This window comes from Centroberyx gerrardi, chromosome 8, assembly GCF_048128805.1.
Source record: "Centroberyx gerrardi isolate f3 chromosome 8, fCenGer3.hap1.cur.20231027, whole genome shotgun sequence".
In the NCBI taxonomy this organism is placed as follows: Eukaryota; Metazoa; Chordata; class Actinopteri; order Beryciformes; family Berycidae; genus Centroberyx; species Centroberyx gerrardi.
This window is the reverse complement of record NC_136004.1, coordinates 11,526,295-11,546,491: the sequence shown is the minus strand read 5'-3', so window position 1 is coordinate 11,546,491 and position 20,197 is coordinate 11,526,295. Positions and strand designations below refer to the sequence as shown.

The 20,197-nt window shown below is 43.1% G+C and overlaps 2 protein-coding genes across 2 annotated transcripts in view; one reads left to right on the top strand and one right to left on the bottom strand.

The window, feature by feature from the left end:
• Positions 1–530: 530 nt before the first annotated feature.
• acsl2 (acyl-CoA synthetase long chain family member 2) lies at positions 531–16,527 on the top strand. The gene is made up of 20 exons (XM_071924191.2): positions 531–612; positions 5,410–5,660; positions 5,771–5,885; positions 9,775–9,839; positions 9,943–10,044; positions 10,847–10,946; positions 11,595–11,773; positions 11,899–11,931; positions 12,140–12,191; positions 12,379–12,452; positions 12,754–12,831; positions 12,925–13,059; positions 13,201–13,335; positions 13,684–13,852; positions 13,973–14,061; positions 14,161–14,277; positions 14,373–14,516; positions 14,982–15,083; positions 15,185–15,256; positions 15,364–16,527. The coding sequence occupies exons 2-20, from the start codon at positions 5,412–5,414 to the stop codon at positions 15,502–15,504; spliced, it is 2,151 nt and encodes a 716-aa protein (XP_071780292.1). The 5' UTR covers positions 531–612; positions 5,410–5,411; the 3' UTR covers positions 15,505–16,527.
• Positions 16,528–18,074: 1,547 nt separating this feature from the next.
• The window catches only part of bin3 (bridging integrator 3), a 28,941-nt gene continuing 26,818 nt past the window's right edge, over positions 18,075–20,197 (bottom strand). The window contains exon 9 of the mRNA XM_071924095.2: positions 18,075–18,542. Coding sequence (XP_071780196.1) covers positions 18,396–18,542 — 147 coding nt within the window. The 3' untranslated portion in view covers positions 18,075–18,395. The remainder of the gene's footprint in view (positions 18,543–20,197) is intronic.

The window sequence follows — 20,197 nt, the reverse complement described above, 5'->3', positions numbered from 1 at the left end:
CAGACAGTGGTAGGTCCAGTTCTGCAGGGAAGTGTCAAGCCAGACAGAGATAGACAGAAGAATACCGGAAGTCATGCGATTTTGCCTTCAAAATAAAAGATGAGTAAAATAAAAATTGGCACCGGAAAAAAGTGTTGGGGTGCACAGAATAGTAAGAATGGCATTAAAATACTGGAATCATTACATTAGACGTGGAGCAACAAATTATTAATTATAAAATTGAAAATGACAAGGTTCTGTTGTGTTTTGACGAGTGGTATTTCCTGATGAATAATTAATGTCATTACCCTCATAGATGGGTAAATTTAAGGCAAAAAAATCATAAATAAATGTTGATTTAAACACTGAAGCATATAAAAAAACTTGGCAGGATGTCTACTATCTTTTAAAGTCAAATTTAAAGTCAAGTAGCCTATAGTAGTCAAGTCAGCCGGAAAGCCAAACGTTGCCACGCATTCATCAATAGGGACTTTATTTTGAAAGTTCGAACCGGAAATCTATTTCTACAGCGTGCTAGCTTGACACATGGTAGCGGGTGGGATTTCGATGGATCTCCTGAAGTAGTTTGGGAGCACAACCTAAAGAAAATCTGGTGTCCTACATTTTGTTCAGGTAAATCCCGGTTGTTCCTTGATAGTTTGTTTGTGTGTTTGTTTTTAAGTCGTTTCGGCTTCATATTGAATCAGTCCCAGACTGCGATGGCTAAATCTTCGTCTTTACAATAAGAAAAGTTTACAAGCCGCCTGCATAGGCTATGGCAGGCTGCATGCTGCTGTCTGCACAAGGATTGTTGCAATCTTAATACTTGCGATGATGAATCCACCTGTTTACTGTTGCATGAGCTTTAAAAGTTGCATTGCATCCTGAAGTGGGATCAAAGGGAATTAATTTCTCTGCATTTAAATGATAAATGAGGCGGCATCCAGTGGAGGAGGTCCAGGCTTGACAGCATCACCGCACAGGAGTTAGTTAGTGATTCTACCGTCAGTACAAATGTAACCAAGTGGCTCTAAACAATAATATTTTAATAACAAAGTATGAACATAGGCCTTTTTTTGTTTTTATTTTTTATTTATTTTGTGCATTTCTGTGCTGTTCTCAAGGACTTGTAGTGTGACTCTGTGTAAGTTTAGTGATACTTCATGGTATTTCTTTTAACCTTCTATGGTATCACTATAATATTCTTGCAGTGACTTATGTGTAGTTTTGCTATGGTATTTGTATCCTTATTTATTATAGGAATACTATAGGTTCTTTATGGGTGCATTTAAGTTGAGTTGAAGTTAAACACAGTCGTGTGGTATTTTTCTCCCTGAACCAGGCCGGAGATAATTACTATGGTTGGAAGTGGCAGCGGGCCAGCAGGATAGTATAGGCTCTGTGGGATCCTTCTGTCACATCACACTGCCCTCTTAGTGACGGGAATGCTCGGCCTTGCCCGTGTCTTCATCCTGCGCCTGCTTTGTGTTTGTTTTCTTTGTCGAGCGCTGTATTTTCTACTTGTGTGTCTGTGGAAACTCTGGGCAGCATGTTAAAAGTTGTCCATGTGTCTGGAATGCTCTCTCTCTCAGAGCCAGAACGGGCATCTTCTCTGAGTGTTTGACAATACACTGTAGGCTACAGTACAGCAGTGAAGCAGACAGCTGAAGTTTGTGTACCCAGCCATGCAGACTTGGCTGATCTGCCCCGGTGCACAAAAACACTCCCTGATTCACAAGTGCCTGAGAAGTTTCATGCCAAAAAAGTAGATTTCTTAGCATTGACACACAAAAAAGTAATTGTGGAAGAATGCTGCTGGACAGTGATTTTGAAACTGATGCTTAATGCTGCAGTGTCACTACAAACCCTGATTGGTTTGATGTCAGGCGGGGCGATATATCGTATTGATACCGTGATATGAGACTAGATATCGTCTGGGATTTTGGTTTTCTTAATATTGTGACATAAATTAAATGTTACTTCTTCCTGGTATTAAAGGCTGCGGTACAGTAAAGTGACATCATTTTCTGAACTTATTAGCCTGTTCTGGCTGAGTAAAATGAACAATGACCAATTACTTGCTCATCATATCCACATTACTTATTACTGATTACACATTACTGATTGCTAATGGTCATTACTAATTTTCAAATTTTTCTTGTGTGTAAATATCTTATGAAAGCATGAATACTCATCCCCAAAATATCGCCACATTATCGATATCGAGGTATTCGGTCTAAAATATCGTGATATTTGATTTTGTCAGTATCGCCCAGCCCTAGTTTGAAGTGAGGACAGGTATTTTTCTCCACCGGGTGCCATGGGAGACGACTGACAGGCTGATGAGTGTCTGTGAAACAGTCTGTTCTGGTGAGTGAAGGTGTTTGCTGCACAATCGACGCACGGTCTCTCTCCTCTATTCCTCTCCCCATCTCCTCTCCCCTTAACGAGAAAAAACCCTCCTCCATTGTGACCGAGTGTGTGTCTGTGTTCTTCACGCTTCATTTGGGAATCGCAGCCGGAAAACACCCGTGCGTTTCATTCTTTTCTCCTTCGCTCGTTTCCCCCACTCCCCCTGGCCGACCTCACGTGTCCCCCTGCGCTCTCCCCGGCTCCCCTCGGACCATTCACTTCGCCGGGCACATGGAAAGCGTGCAGAGTTCATTGCTCCTGGTCTGCTGGTTGTGGGTACAAAACGCTGTCGCCTCCCCTCCTCTCCTCTCCCCTTCTCTCCCCATAAAACCTTCCCCTCCTCATCTCACCTCCTGTAGATTTCTGGGTCAGGGAAAACATTCCCAGGCATTTTCTCGTCCACCACAGAAGTTCTGTGAGCTACTGTACAGCGCTGGGTGCTCATGCTCTTAATAGAATTCAGGGATTTCTGCTGTGAGGGGTTTTGCTTTTGATCAGTGAAAGTGGGGGAAATACTGCTTAACCCTGGCTCTGCTAGGAGGCCAATGATACCCCCCGTTTACATCTCATCTGGGACATCCGCTTTGTGTGACAGGTATGTAAAATATGGCTGTACATCCATATTTTAATGCCATTTACTGTTATAGATTATATGCCATACAGATCCTTACCAAAGCTAATTGCTGGGTCTACTTTTTTACATTCGATTGTGTCGGGCCGTTGTTTTTGTCATAGTACTGAGTGTCTCCTCTGTTTCCAGCTGTGTCTCTGCTTGTCAGCAGGGGTGAATGTGCACAGACATGCAAACTGCCCCTGGGTATCTGCTGCATGCCTGCCGTTTCCCCTTGAAACTCCATTACACCGTTTTATGGCATCGTTTAGTTTGGGTTAGGTTTGGTTCCCTTACCAGGAAATTTGAATCAATTTAATTCCATAATTTAGTCATCTTGTTGGTTGGATCAAATATCACTTGCACCAACCTATTATAGTTCAAATGTTACTCCACCTGAGGTAGTATGACAATTCACAAGCATGTCTCTGTCATGAGTGGCCTGTTTCGCAAGCACTCATTGGAATGTGATTTCAGCTCCACAGCGTAATCAAACCAGTCCGGTTATTCTTCCCAAATAGGGATTGGCACAGTTTGTAAAGGTAAATCTGCTCGCTAACTGTTTCAGTCCATGTATTTTATTTTTTTCAAATGTGTCTTCTTCCATTCCTTTTGTCTCATGTCTTCTAGGGAGTAAAAGCTGGAGAGCACAATGGTCCCTGTCTGGGCCGTGACAATGGCCGTTATGAATGGGAGCGAGGGAGGAGGGAGGATAACATTAGTGGGGTAGCTGAAGAGCGAGAGAGAGAGAATGGGCTCCAGCAGGGGATATTCTCCTCGCAGCGAACCATCATTTTTTGTGATGTGCCACGTCTCAAAAAGCCCATTGTTCTCCGTTTATTGACTTAAAAGGACTCATGGGGATCATCATCTGCGCTGTTATTTCAGCAGGTGTAAAGTGGCAACTGAACACTTCTTAGTTCACATAAATCAATGCAGCAAGTGGATTATGAATGTGCTGAGGGGAAAGTGTGGCGTTGCTTGGTCTGGTCTAAGGAAGCGGAGCGGCATGGGCCCGGTTAAAGAGAGTGGAGAAGGGGGTGACATCACTCTTTATCCCCTCTCCTGTTTGGTGTTGGGGGGGGGGGGGGGGGGGGGGGGGGGAAACTGGGTGAGAGGTTGAGGGGCATTCGGGGAGGAGGAGAGATTTGTTCGCTGAGGTGGATTCCAGGCCTGGTGGAAGCTGAAGCGGCTTTGGGGGGTGAAATTAATAGTTTAGGGAGAAATAAAAGAGCAGATTTTTGCAGTAAGTGAGCAGTGGCAGAGATTTAAGAGTTTGTTTTGAAGTTGTAAGGATGGACTGCTTCCAAGCCCTTCCCCCTCCCCCCTTTTTGTTTTTCCTTTTTTTTCGCCCTCTTTCATTCAGTTTTGGATGCGAACAATTAACTCTCTGGCAAGGAGCAGTGTGGGCGGAGCTACAGGCGGCGAGCCCCTCCCCCTCACCCCATCTCAGCACCAACCCCTCCGCTACTGTACGCACCCCGACTCTGTTCCTCTCACCCCACCTCCCTCCCTCCCCCCCCCCCTCTCCCTCGTCTCCATCCCTGCTGGAGGACGGGCCGGTGGTACAGCATGACTGAGAGTAACCTCAGTGCCTGTTTCTGTTAAGCCAATCGTGATTACTTCCTGGTGCCCTCCCCCCCCCCCTCCCTCCCCTCCTCTTTGTACGCAGCTCAGGGCATTTCTTTTCTTTTTCACTCTCCCACTCTACCAAGCCGGTGGCCCAGTGTGGTTCAGCTGGGTTTTTAACCAGAGTCTTAACAGGACTGGTATTTTACAGTGTCAAAAGAGGAGCGATGTTTTAAATTTGCCTTTTGGTTTTGTTGCATTCTGATTTTAAGCTTGTTTGTCATGTAGCGTTAAGAGTTTCCAGTGGTGAATAGTAGAGGGTTGCATTTTAGCATACAAAGGTAAATCATGGCAGCTTCATTTGGTGTGTTTTCCAGTACTTCCAGTACTTTATTCTGTAGAAAATCACGAAACAATGCTTTTACAATTGAATAACTTGCAATAGAGTGAAACATCTCCCTCCCATTCAAACAGCATTGAACTAGTTCTGTTCTTCTTCATATTTCACTGATGAATGTATTTTATCTGGATATCAGAACCACTAGTAGATGCTGAGTGTCTGATGCTTCATGCAGCAGATGCTGCAGATTTTGTTTTGCAGCACAATGGAACTTTTGTGCACAATTTTCAGCAAGCTCCAATAGTCTGTGAATGCACCATGTAATTGCCTCCTATTTGATCGGGTCCCATTACCCATGTCTTTTCTTTCTTTTCTTTTCTTTCTTTCTTTCTTTCTCACTCATCTTTCCTCCCACCTTCTCTCTCTCTCTCTCTCTCTCTCTCTCTCTCTCTCTCTCTCTCTCTCTCTCTCTCTCTCTCTCTCTCTCTCTCTCTCTCAGCTATGCATTTCCAGGAGTGGTTACGCTCAATTCGCTCCAACGGGGGACTCAAAGTGCCTGAATCCGAAGACTTGTGGAGTCTCCTGCCATCTTTCCCTCTGTCCTCCTTCTCCCTGTCCTCCCTCTCTCTGTCCCCCTCCTCTCTGCTGGGCATCGGGGCCTTGGCCTCGCTCACCGCCTACTGGCTGGTGACCCGTCCTCGACCCATGCGTCCCCCCTGTGATCTACAGGCCCAGTCTGTAGCTGTGCAGGTGAGTGGATCCTGGCATCATTGCATTCAGAGTCATTCCAAATGCCATTCATCCCTGACTGAGGGGAGTGTTAATGTGTTTAAGGCGTTCTGTCCTGGTGTTTGTCGTAGGGCGAGCCTGGCTGTAGGCGGTCCGCTCTTCTTAAGGATGACCTGCTGCTAGAGTTTTACTATGATGACACCCGGACGGCCTACGACATGTTCCAGAGAGGCCTGAGGATCGCAGGTGAGCTGATAGGGGACACACTCACAAAACTCTTTAACTTGAAAATTTCAATTATAGCTCGGACTGGGGGATATGGACAAAATTCATATAATCATAAGACTATAGGGCAATTACCACTGCTGCTAGAGTTTTAACTGGAGCAAAGAAGAGAGCTCACATCACTCTTCTTTTAAAGTCAGTTAGTTTGAGAATAGATGTTTAAGATTATTTTACTGATGTGTAAATTGCTCTATGGACTTGCCCCTGATTATATTAATGATATGCTGCTAATGTCTCTGGTAGAGCGCTCAGATCCAGACTCTCTGCTCCTCACTACTCAGACAACACAGACGCAGACGAAGGCTTTTAGCACTTATGGACCCAAACTGTTGGATCTGACGACATCAGCTAAAGCTTTTAAGCGCTTACTCAGAACACACCTTTTTAGCCTTGCTTTTACCTAGGGACACTTATTACTATTTTTATGTATTTATGTATGTATTTATTTATTTATTCTGGGGCCTTTTTTAGTGTTTCTCTTTTGTTTAAATTGTAATCTCTTTATATCTCCTCTTTTAATCTCTTCTTGTGTGTTCGTCTGTTTTTAATCTTTTATTTTCATCATCATCTGTGCACTTTTACTGTAAAGTTGTTATTATTAGGGGTCCAAGCACCGAAGGTGCTGGAACCCTATTGTATTTGTAAGGATTCTTCTTATTCTTATTCTTCTTATTCTTCTTTTTCTCCGCTAAAAGTATGTGCAGCTCAGAAACCGTAAGTCTCAGAGCAACCACATTTGTCAGGTGGGTTCCTATGGCCCCCCACTACTCAGGCAAGGCCATTCACCCATGTCGACCAGATGGTGGCGCTATAACAAGCAACTTTACGTTTTGGCCTATAATATGGCGTTTATTGAGTCTCAAAACCGCGCACATAAAAACCAGGCGCGCGCACGTGATACGAGCGCACAGAACAGTATCCGCGAGCGGAAAAGCATTCTCGCGAGGGAGCATTTCTGCTCCGCGTGCACAAATGCGGTCCCGCGAGCACGGGGCTGTGACGAGCGCTCGCTCGACTCTCCCTACGCGCTCGCAACTGCTCAACACTCGCTCGTCAAGTTGACTTTTGAGACTTTGGAGGCGGGGATAACATCTCACTCCTTTGCCTAAACCTAACCAATCAGAGACAGAGTAGGGGCGGGTCTTCCAGAAAATGGGGTAGGAAAAAAATAATGCGTGTCTCTGACCTCTTTTTTGGCGGCAGAATCATCAAGAAGAAGATGTCGAAGAAAAAAGAGGTGAAGTGAGGAACAGCCACATCTACAATGCCCTTAACACAAGTAAATCGTGCATAACCAAAATGTAACATAGGCTATTTGTGATGTGGCTGTTCCTCACTTTACCTCTTTTTTTCTCCAACATCTTCTTCTTAATGATTCTGCCGCCAAAAAAATATTTTTTTTCCTACCCCATTTTCTGGAAGAAGAGGTTTGGCTTTTATCGACCAATAAACTTTTAACAAAACACGCCGTAACACTAAATTGCCCATAACTCATTAACCATTCATCTAATTAAGCCAAAATTTGAAACACATGTTGAGAAGTGTTGCGTGAACACACCCCCAAAAGCATTTAGAGTTCCATCACTAGTGGGCGCTATAAATGCAAAAAGTTTATATCTCGTAATCGGCTACATGGATTTGTACGAAATTCGGTTCGCACAATCTAGGGTCATGACTCAGTCGATGCATAAAATTTGGTATATTGATTAAAGTGGGCTTATTACAACAAATCAAAATTTCTAGACATTTCACATTCCAAAATTCAAAAAATCTAAATAAATCACCCGTACGTCCTACAGAGCTGAAATTTTTTCAGCACATCCACTGAATTGTGACAAAAGTTTGCCTCACTGCAACCTATGGTCAATTCAGAAGTCCGTCACTCTATATTTTTCAAAATATGCAAAATCAATTAACATCTATATCTCCACAAGTCTTCATTCATATGCTACCAAAATTGACACAGACATTCTCTAGCTGGTAGATATCAAGTGTGTCAAATGGTGTTCAGATCGGTCAAACTGTGAGTCCGCAATGATATTCAATATCTTACTGTAATTAGTACTGTATGCACATCATTTTCTATTTCGCCAAATGTTTGATCAAACTTCACCAAAATATTTGACAATACACACGAAACCAGCAGAATGATGTGTGATTTTTTTTCCAGAATTTTATCATTAACGTTTTGACTGTTGTAAGCGTTTAAATAGACAAAAATACCCCAGTTTTGCACGTGATGTCATTGCCTCAACTTGTGAGAAGGTGTGTGGAAACTATGTCTCCCCAGTGGTGCAGGCAGTAAGTCACCTTCTCTGGGGATACAAAGGTCCAGGGATCGAATCCCCAGGTGGCCAAGTCTTACTTGCCAACAATGTAGTAATTCATGCATGTGGTATGTTTTCAAGTGCTTATTGAGGTTATATTAAGTCGAAGGTTGCCTATTGTGACCCTGTGGAAATTTCTTTGTATTATTATTTTTCTCTGCTAAAAGTGTTTGTGCAGCAAAAACCGTAAGACCTAGAAACATCAAAAATTGGCAGGTTGGTTGCAAACTCCACCCACTACTCAGTTTTCCCCACTGTGACACACAGCAAAGTGGAAGTTGGCAGAGTGGTAAAGCTCAGGTCTTTGGACTACAAGATTGTGAGTTCAAGTCCCTGATGAACTGTGACCTTTTTGAGGTTTCATGAAAAGTAAATCAACACTAAATCACAGAGTGTAGAAAACTCAAAGCAGGTGTTTGACATCATCTGTGAATGGCAAAATACCTGATTGGCATCACTGATTGGGGTGTGGCCAGACCTTTCAACCCATAGAGAGCAGTGCAGCAGCGACTTTCTGGCCTATGTGACTTAGTATTGTTTTATTCGTTAATGGAGAGTACTACAATGTTCTATAAAGTGATTAGCACGGTCAGTCTGTCAATCATAGGCTGCAGTATCACACTACTTCTCCCTTTAGTTATTTTCTCCTCAGTAACCCTGTAACAGGAGTGTATCTCAGAAGGTAAAGTGTCTGCCTCTTGTGTGGAAAGTCGTGGGTTCAAATCCAGGCTTGTCCTTTCTGAAGTCATTAGTTGTCAAGAACAAGCGGTATGTGTTCTAATAGAAAGTCTGGCCATTGTGAATAACTGCAACAATTTGGTTGCAATGACATGATGAACTTGACAGAAGTCACAGGCTGACACAAAAGCTGGTGTTAGACTGCATGTTTGATCTTCATAACATGTCAGTTTTTGTGTGTGTATTTCTACCTTCTGTAATGTTTTGTCTATCTGTCTGTCTTATCAAATTGTGCTTGGACCCCTCAATCGCCGCTTGCGGCTATATTTATTATTATTAATTATGCTGATATTGATATATCATCTGCTAACATATGCAAACTCAATGCTCATTGCATTGAGCTGCATGGTAATATAAACAATAAAATATATAAAACAATGTCATTTTCAAGTAATATTCCCTAATTTGTTTCAGACCTCATTTTGTGAAAGATTTTAATTAGTGCTGGCTTTTTATCATTAATTAAGACAACAGCATTGTGTATCACTGTAACTCCATTATTTCATCTCGATATGATTCTATTGAAGGATGATAAATGCTAATATTGAATTATTGTCCAGTCCTAATTATAATCATTCATTCATTCCATGCTTTGTATAATGATAGAAAATAGTTTTAACTTATGATAGATAACAGAAAACTGGAGAAAAACACGAACCCGCTCATTTTGGCACATCGTTGGCTTGGATTCGGTCATAAGCATAACATTTGTGTGGAAGAACCCTTTATAAATCAGAGAGACCAGTAATTTGTCTGAGCTGACATGCCTGTGTTGTGACCCACAGGAAGTGGCCCATGTCTGGGCTTCAGGAAGCCCGGCCAGCCCTACCAGTGGATCCCCTACACCGAGGTCTGATGGTTAATTCAGTATTTTGATCCTGAAGCTATCGCAGAGCGTCTATATAATCTATTCCTCATTTTTGTTTGTTGACTGACTACCCCCAATCTTTCAGGTGGCTGAGCAGGCACAGGTGCTGGGCTCTGGGCTGCTGGCCAAAGGCTGCCAGCCCAACCCGCAGCAATTTGTTGGGATATTTGCACAGAACAGACCAGAGGTACACACTCATCCCTATTTTGTACAGAGGAACATGTTCCCACACTGGCTAGTTACCTGTGAACTTGGGAATTGATTTTTGTTTTCTTTTAAAGATAACTTTTAAGGCACGGCTGGCTCTGGCTCCCGGCTATATTGTTGATCTTTTAACCCCCAAGCAGCTCAAAGTGATGGGCAGAACTTAATATATAAGTACCATATAACATGTTTTAGTGCACATGCCTCCATAGAAGTTCATGAATGGTCAACTATTCAACCTTCTGTCCTGGGGGCCCATAATCAGCACATCTTTTCCTTGAATTTTGAAAATGTCTATGTCTGTGTGATTTTGCCTGTTCATATTGAGGGGGAAAAAAATCCAGAATGCCGGTGGTGAAAGTGGATTTCCAGGCCAGCTAATATTGGAGCTTCACTGCTCCTGAACTTCTATGTTGGTGTGCATGCAGAAAACTATAACTGTTCCACCAAAGTGAAATCATTATTTAAGATTGTCAGGCAAGACCATGTTTGTTGTTCCTAAAAATGAAGACTGAAGGATGATTGTGCTTTCTCCATCAGGGGCCCTTGGCTTTAGAACAATCTACTCAATTATTTATTTTTCTTTTAAATGTGGTTTTGTTTTGTGAATGTAAAGTGTATTATAATGCAGATTTGAAAAAAAAAAAAAAAACACTGTACAAAGTGAGTGTTTACTGTTAACCTAAATAGCTCCCCAATATTGAAATATTTACCTCGTATGAAGTGATGGAAGGAGACTGAAGTGAGTGTAACAGTGTTGCTCTGTCTCCCTCTCTTGGCGGCAGTGGATCATCTCAGAACTGGCCTGCTACACCTACTCTATGGCAGTGGTGCCTCTGTATGACACACTGGGGCTGGAGGCAATGGTGCACATACTCAACCTGGGTGAGAAAACCTGCTTAAAGAAACAACAATGAAAAACAATGCGATTTGTGATTTTTACATGACTTGCAGTATAATAGTTTAGAGAAAATTTCAGGCAGTATTTACTCCCCCATGTCAGTCAAAACTCCATAGAAGTTGGTAGGATCACCAAACAGAGTGAGTCAGCCTCCATAGTTCCATCCCAGCCGTCTCCCAAACTATTGAAACTAACAGGGCCATCTGTTTGCATCTGTTTACAGCTCCAAAAAAAGCAGAAAATGTCCATCAAATTTAACAAAGCATTGACAGTGAGGAAAAATATAGGAGATAATGAGGTAAATATTGGACTTTTGGATCCGCAGTGCAGTCGTTTGGCTACAAAACACTTGCATTACGCTGCACGATCTGTTTGGAGAAATTTGATGGACATTTTATGCTTTTTTTTTTTTTTTTGGAACTGTAAGAAGATGGCCTCGTTAACTTCAATAGTCTGGGAGAAGGCTGAGATGGAAGTACGGGGGCTAACTCGCTGTGTGTTTGACGCTCCTGTGATCCTCAGTGGAGTTTCGACTGACACGGGGCCGCGTAGATAATGACTGAATTTTCATTTTGGGGTGAACTATTCCTTCAAAATGGTAAACGTATTTCTCCCTATCCCTGCGTGTTTAGCGGAGATCTCTCTGGTGATCTGCGACCGGGAGGAGAAGGCGTCGTCCCTCTTGGAGAACAAGGAGGAAGGCGTGACACCCACCCTCTCCTGCCTGGTGCTCTTCAACGACTTCAGCGATGCCTTAGTGGAGAGGGGGCAGAAGTGCGGAGTGGAGGTTTTGCATCTGGCACAGCTCATGGTGAGCAGGGTGAAAGTAATAGATCATTATAATACCGGCTCATATTTGTTTTAGTCAGATCCCCTTTAATTTGTTCACTGATGATAACTGAGTTCTCATGGAACACCCCTGTGTGCACGTCGTAGGACCTGGGAAGGCAGAACCTCAAAGATCCTGTGGTGAGTTCACCGCCTCTCAGCAGCTACATCACCGCATCCAAATGGCTCCAGTAAATACCTAATCCCCCTCTAAACGCTGCGATGACAGCTTTGTCGTTAGTCCTCTCCCATAAGACATCATTAACATTCACTTGTAAACAGGGCTGAAATTACGAGTGGAGGAAGCTCGCTGTCATCTTCTCATATTTTATTGTTTTATCTGCTACAGCCGCCCCAGCCCCAGGATCTGGCCGTGGTCTGCTTCACCAGTGGAACCACAGGTACCTTCTGATCTCATATGTCTCCCTGTTATTATCCGTAATCATTTCTGCGCTCCTTTACACTTAGTTCGCTCACGTCATTAGAGAAGTGTCCATCAGCGCCCACTAACAACCTCTCATTATGGCATGGCTGTAGTTTCCGATGCTGCACAGGGGCACCGCAGTAATGTCTTGTTTATTTATCCAGGGAAGCCCAAGGGAGCCATGATCACCCACGGCAACATCGCCTCCAACACATCCTCTGTTATTAAGATCCTGGAGGTCTGTCTACACTTCCACCTCCTTCTCTAATTGAGAACAGCCTCGCAGCTACCATCACTTCCCATCTGCCTATCTCTCTGTACACCTATCTCAAAACTGTCCCTCTCCCTGCTGTGTCTAATGGTATGATTAATTGGATGTTTGATTGCCCTTGTAGCTGGAAGGTACTTTAACTAATTGCCCCTGTATAAAGATTCTGTCGTCTAACTGCCATTGTAAAAGCCATATTGCATGTTTGATTGCCTGTGTGAACTTAATCTCTCCCTTGTGCGTTTCCTATTTTTCCTCGCCTCTCTCTTAGGGTTCGTTTGTGATCCAACAAGAGGATGTGTCAATCTCCTATCTGCCACTTGCCCATATGTTTGAGAGGATGATTCAGGTAGTTGATCCTCTATTGATATCTTATGAGTCTTTCTGCAGTGTGTGTATGTGTGTGTGTGTTTGTTCTAATTTGAGTCTACTTCTGTCATAGGTCTCCATGTTCTGCCATGGGGCCAGAGTCGGATTCTACCAAGGGGACATTTCCCTTCTTATGGATGACATTAAAACTCTCAAGCCCACTTTCTTTCCCGTCGTGCCTCGCTTACTCAACCGCATCTATGACAAGGTCAGTAAATAGATTCACACCCTGTCATGTGCTGACGCCGTGATTCACAGATGTGTCAAACGACTTAACGCGACCCTCTGTCTGTTATGAGCCTTTGAGCCTCATTTCTATTTCTGTGTATTTTCGCTGACTTGTATAAAGATCCTAGGCTCCGTGACCTCTCCGCTGCGCCGGGCCTTGCTTCACTACGCTGTGAGGAGGAAGCAGGCGGAGCTCAGCAGCGGGGTCGTACGCAACAACAGTCTGTGGGACAAGCTGGTGTTCAACAGGATTCAGGTCAGTTGCTTAAAAAATAACTCAAAATCTCAACAATTGTTTCACTATAGAGCTGCTTATGTCTTGGTGGACTGGATGCACGTCTCTCCAATACAGTCCTTTTGGAGTTGATTTTTGAAGTGTCCCATTGGCCCAATAGGACTGTGATGGAGAGCCGTAAGTAGCTCTATAGTGAAACAGTGATGACATTTTGATCAGAATCGAATGGTATGATAGGAAAAGATGGAAAAATATGGTCCAGGTGGAAAATGGCTGGAGTTATGCTTTATCCCACTGTACGACTTTCTCAACGTAACTTACAGGTTTCCTTTGGATTGTTTTTCATAAATGCTGTTACTTCTGTTTCAGGCCAATTTAGGAGGTAATCTGCGGTTCATCCTGACGGCATCAGCACCCATCTCCCCCACTGTGCTGTCCTTCCTCAGAGCCACTCTGGGCTGTCTGATCTTTGAGGGTTACGGCCAGACTGAGTGCACCGCCGGCTGCACGTTCTCTATGCCGGGTGATTGGAGCGCAGGTACGGCACCGACTTTACACTCTGTCTGAACTGGTGCTCAAAACACAGCTGGTGCTTCTGTGCCTGTGTTGGTGACTCTAGTCCTCAGTGTGTGTGTGTGTGTGTGTGTGTGTGTGTCAGGTCATGTTGGTGCTCCGTTGCCCTGTGCGATGGTGAAGCTGGTCGACATCCCTGACATGAACTACCACGCTAAGAACGGGGAGGGAGAGGTGAGATGATCTCGAGATGAGTAAGTAATTACCATATTACATGTATTACCGGACCATCTGCTGCCTGCTAACGCTGCTCGCGGCTCTCTTGTGTGTTAGATCTGCATCCGTGGCCACAGCGTGTTCAGAGGCTACCTGAAAGACCCGGAGAGGACCGCCGAGGCCTTGGACGGCGACGGCTGGCTGCACAGCGGGGACGTGGGCCAGTGGCTTCCGGTGAGCCAAGGGACAGCAATCAGTCTGTAGGTGACCGATATGCTGATCTGGTCTCCTGTAAGAGAGCTAATGTGTTTGTACCTCTCTCCTGTCAGAATGGGACGCTGCGCATCATTGACAGGAAGAAGCACATCTTCAAGTTGTCCCAGGGAGAGTACATCGCTCCAGAGAAGATAGAAAATGTCTACACACGCTGCGTCCCCGTGCTGCAGGTGTTTGTGCATGGAGATAGTTTACAGGTACAGTGGAGCACTGCATATCCAATTTGATTCATATTAGTTATTTGGGATGGGACGATATGCTCATCTCATGATACGATTCCATACAACCACGATACGATGTAATATAGAAAAGTTCAATGATGAGAAAGTATGTAAGTATGCAGATCTGTTTATTTCTGAGCCACAAATCTTACTACTGATGGCGCTAGCTTGCTAGAATGTAAACAATTTCAAAATATCAAGTGCAAATAATATAATTTCTATGGAGAGCTTGTGAAATTGTGATGGGCAAGCCGTCTCATTTGTGATTACTACTAAAATGTAGCTAATATAGCGATTCATTTTTCTGCCCCACGATACGTATTGTCACATTTTTGTATTGCGATACATTGAATTGCGATATATCGTCCCATCCCTATTAGTTATGTATATTTAAAACAATCGCCCTGGTACAAATTAAACATTTGACTTTCATGTTACCAGTCTCATCTCATAGGCATCGTCGTGCCCGACCCCGAGGTGTTTGGTGACTGGACTAAAGAGCGGGGATTCGTGGGATCTTACGAGGAACTGTGCCAGAATCCAGTATGTCATGTCACCTAACTGTGTTAACAAGCTCAGCAGTCCATCAGACTTTCACAATCCTGTATGAATTCCAAATAAACGGATGACTGGTCTTCCAACAGGATGTAAAGAAAGCCGTATTAGAGGACATGAGAGCGGTGGGGAAGGAAGCGGGGCTGAAGTCTTTCGAGCAGGTGAGGAGTCTCTACTGACTTGGCTCTCAGTCGAAATGTGCGAGCAACAAAAAGCCCCAGATGCTGACCGTTTTGTGATCTCGTCTTGTACCTTTCCCTCCCTGCAGATGAAGGACCTTCACTTGCACCCAGAGATGTTCAGTGTTGCCAACGGCCTCCTCACCCCGACCCTGAAGAGCAGACGTGTCGACATCCGCAGAGTCTTCCAGGAACAGATCTCAAGCATGTACAGCAAGACAGCCACTTAAAGGACTCCACTCATATTCACACACACACACACACCACTGAAAGGTTACTGGTGTCCACTGAGGACAAAAGTGGGACCAAGAACAGGGAAAAGAAATAGTTAAAATGATAAACGTCCAGCAGTGCCTTACTCAAAATATACAGTCGTATATATTTTGCAATATTGGCATTTCGCTTCAGAGAACTCAAGTTTCCATCCGCATGTCCACCTGTGCCTCTTCTTGCACTTATGTGTAATGTATTAACTATTTACATGTCATGTATACAGAGAAATAACATGGAATGCGACCCAAACCATCTGTTGCATAGTTTAGCCTCGCTGAACACTATAGAAATGGTGCTTCAAAAGCGCACAATCATAGTGCTCAGATTATTGGGCAAATATATCTTTGATGGGTTTTGTTCGGGAACACATTCCTATCCTTCTGACTAATTCACAGCCTTCATTCACTGGTAAATTTTACTTTGGAATCACAGAACTTGTTAAGAAGCATCCTGCAGTAGCTTAAAATGTTAGATCATTCCCATCTATGCTGCCCTACTCATCGCCCAAGAAAGGATTAAAAGGGACGTTACCCTCGGAGCCTTGTTACTCATGGAACTTACATGAAATATTGTATTTTGCTGTTGTCGGGTGAAAACCTCATATCTCCAAAATGCAAACTGTTCAGGAGCTAAAAAACAGTCTTGTTTTTTGCTTGACGACCACGCATTCCCAGTTTATCTAATTGGTTTTGGAAGGGTTTCATAAACCAAAGGGTTGTAGAATTTTCTCAACCCATAGAGGAGCATGTAATCCATAATCTATTGAAGTTAAAACATGAAAATCACCAAAATTGGAGTCACAAGGTTTTCACCTGACCGCAACGATTTGTAAGTGAGACAGAAGGGTTGACCTGTAAATATTAAGAGTATTGCAGAGATTTGTTGATAGGACACTACTGACTAATTCCAGTAAAAATAACTGAATAAAAACAAGGAGTAGTTACTGTTAACTGCTGTGTCTGATTAAACTCTTCAACATATTACTGCGGTCATGGAAAAACTTTTTTGATGGCTTACATGGTCTATGAGGGTCGATCAAGCTTCATGATCCTGGGGCCCATTAAACCCATTTAAACCCTTTGATAGAATCTCAAAATGTGTGGCTGTCTATATGAAAACAAGGCTTGAACCTTTGAAGATATTATTTTCAAATTTCAGCCATGTCACATGTTCAATATGCAGTGGATATTTGGGATGATACTTAAACTCATCATGGCAACAATAAAACAATAATTGGCTGAAAACAATGCAGATAATTCAAATGGTTGCTATTGTCAAAGATCATTTATTTCATGATTGATTGTACATAGAAAATAATGTAAAAGCTGATCTGAAAACAACTGTCAAATTGAACAGATTTGTGGCATTAATACATTTTTAAAAGCTTAATAAAACCCACTCTAATATTAAATAAACAAAGAAGTCACTCAATAGTGTTAAAAGTCAACCACTACTACAACTTGAAAAACCTTCATTAATTACAGTTATTTAGCTGAAACAGAAACAGTCTGCATTGCAGAACACAAAGACAGGGCAAACATTTCAACAGGGCATTTCCTTCAATCGTTTTATAATCATCAAAACAGTTTTGTCAAGAATAAATAGACAACTTCTTGGTATGACATTTCAGAAGTCCACTGACATTGTATGGGACTAGTCAGTGTGTGCATTTACTATCTTGCCACATTAACCGTAACATGTTCATCATACTGAGGCAATACCTGATACAAGGTGGAAACAAAGGAGTGGAATGACAGTATGATTTGGTCCGAAAGCAAGGAAAACCAAAAAATGGCCTCTCTAGCTTCATTTGATATGGCATGTAGGGTATGCAGACAAGATTTTCTGAAGAGTGTTAACAATGTATAAAAGGTTCTTCCCTATCAGAGGAACTGTAACAACAAACAATAGAACAAAGGATGAACAGTGTGAATAAAAGGCAGCTGTGGCGACATGATCAGTATGTGCCACTAGAGGGAGTGGCAGCCTTGATTTTGGACATGATTCGGCCTCGGCAATAGTGACTTGTTCCTCTCCTCAGACTCTTAATTTGCAGACCTTTCAACACAGCTGCACAGGCACTCACACACTTCTCACAGGTGAGTTTTCATGTTGTATCCACAGTCAGGACGTTGTGTCCAAGTAATGTTACGAAGTTCATCCTGTATACCTCGATAAAGAAGCCCTCATCCGACATGGCACAGAGCTTACTTAGCGATAACCCCCGAAAGCCAATTAAAACAAATAAATAAAATGTTTCTCGCCCATAACCCGGGCAGTACAATATTTATCATTCAGTCTGCTGCGACACACTGTAGTGTTTGTAATGTCAAACTTGTGTTATTGATAATCCAACTTTTCACAGATTGCTTTGCTGTTAACATAGCACATGTGATTAACAAAAACATTTCCTTGCTCATTTCCTACTTTGGAAACAAATGCGTATAGACAGGTTTGAAACCAAAAAGTATAACCGTGTTAATTAGTTCTGAAAAGAACAGTTTCATTCCTTTATTGAAAAAAAAAAAAAAAAAATAGACATATTGGCTTATGATGTAGCACTTGGCTGATGGCTTAGTAAATGTGGCATTTCAATTGCTTTGAGTTACTGAGTCTTTGTAAAGACAGAATGAAAACATCGGAGAGAGGAGAGCAGTGCTCCATGGGAGTATAGTGGGAGAGGGTTAGGGTTGATGGGAGTGCAAGGAAACAAACTGATTATCAGGTTAAGGCCATTGCTGTCCGTTTGAACTGTACGGAGGAGCCTGAAAGAGTGCAATCCATTCAGTGAGGCGTGAAAGGAGGAAAGAGTGTCGTAGAGCCCTTCCCTTTTTTCGGCTTTCCTCCCTCAGTCATCGGCGACAATGGACAGAGCACGCAACTCGCTGAGCTTGGCCTCGTTCTCTCTCTCCCTCTGCTCGTCAGTCAACCCCGCCTGGTCGATCTGGTCTGTTAACTCGCTGAAGATCTTGTGCATTTCGGTGAAGTACACCACCTGAGAGGAAAAAAAAAAAAATCTAGGAGTTAAAGACAGGACAGCGTCGATTCACAGAGAGGGCAGACTTTTCTTACATGCTTCTCAGGGTCTTAGAAAAAAACAGCACACTAAATTCATATCCAAACTCCGCTCCAACCGCACTATCTAACCTCACTTTTACTTACACCAATCTGAGGCTGCTGGTCTCATACCCCTTCAACCCTGCTAATGAGAAGTGATTCAAGAGCAGAAGAGGGAGCCCAGAGATATCAAACAACTCAAACAAAGCCCCAAAACCCAGCACTTCAGTGGGTAGTGACCCTGCCTTTTCTCTCCCAATCTGAACAAGAGATAGAGAGTGTTCACTGAAAGCTTTCTTGACACATCCCACCCCTGCTTCTTCCCCTTAGTTCATGAGTCAGGCTCCCTAGAGAGTTGCTTTGATGATTAATAGACTTTAATCACATTACAAGACTCCAGAAGAGTGGGCAGAGAATGAAAGTACTGGGAAATACAACCCCTTGAAACCCACACACATCTCAATATTTATTCATGCAGCGATGCATACGGTACCGTGCTCTTAAGGGGGCATCATTGGCTTATTTGCAATTGCATGCGTGTTCTACTGTAGGCTGAAACAGTAAGACAAGCCAAGATGCCAATGGAAGAAATACTTATTGATGAGCTAAGGGTCATGACAGAGTAATGGCTAGGTCAACTTGGAAATAAAAAAAATAAAAGAAATCATGCATATTGTATAGAGTTACTCTCACTCATTGTGCCACTAGTAGATTTTTACATTATGTTGGCTAGAAGGAAAAAAGTCAGTCTCAAAACTAGCTTAGTCTGAAGGCCTTTTGTATGTTTATACCAAAATTTGCCACCTAAACCACATGAGTGGGCCATAAGTATTGGGTTACTGCTGTTTGTGGGGGTAAAGCGGATATTTTTTATTTCAAAAGTGGCTTGTTGAAAGGGCCATCGGAAATGTCCATGTGACCAGTGATGATAATGTACACCAGATCAGTGTCTGGATGCCCCCTTCAGCAAAGAGACTCTGCTATTACAATTAGTCCAGTCACCACGAGGAATAAACCCAGTCCGACAGGACTGTGACCACCTACTGTATAAAAAGGAACCTTTTGGATAAACCGGACGTTTTATTTACATGACCTCTGTCAGGTCATTTTTACATACTCCTGATTGCGCGATATGTATACACAATGGGGCTACACTGTGACTCCTTCGACCTCTTCGCCTACAAAAATAATAAAGAATTAAAGTAGCGTTCTGTCCAGTCGTTCAATCTTTCTTGACAATTGCTTCAGGAGACGGACAAAAAAAAAAAATGTATTCGCAAAAGGACAATCATTTTAAAAAAGTGCTTTTCAAAATGCACACATGCAACAGAGAATACATAAACTGCGAGAAAAAGCACTTGTATCAAGACAATGTCTCAATTCATCAACATCTGTACAGGTGGACAGGTCAGGCTAGTGCAGTGTGTCCCACTGACAGTCGCTGGATGGGACTCATGGTAGTGAAGCTGGAGGCTGACAACAAAGGCAGCCATTGTGCTGTTTCTGCTGCCTCTGGGAGACGAGCAGCAACTCTTGGAGAGAAGGGAGTGGAGAGCTAAACAGAGCACATGCAGTAGGGCTGGGGATGAGGTC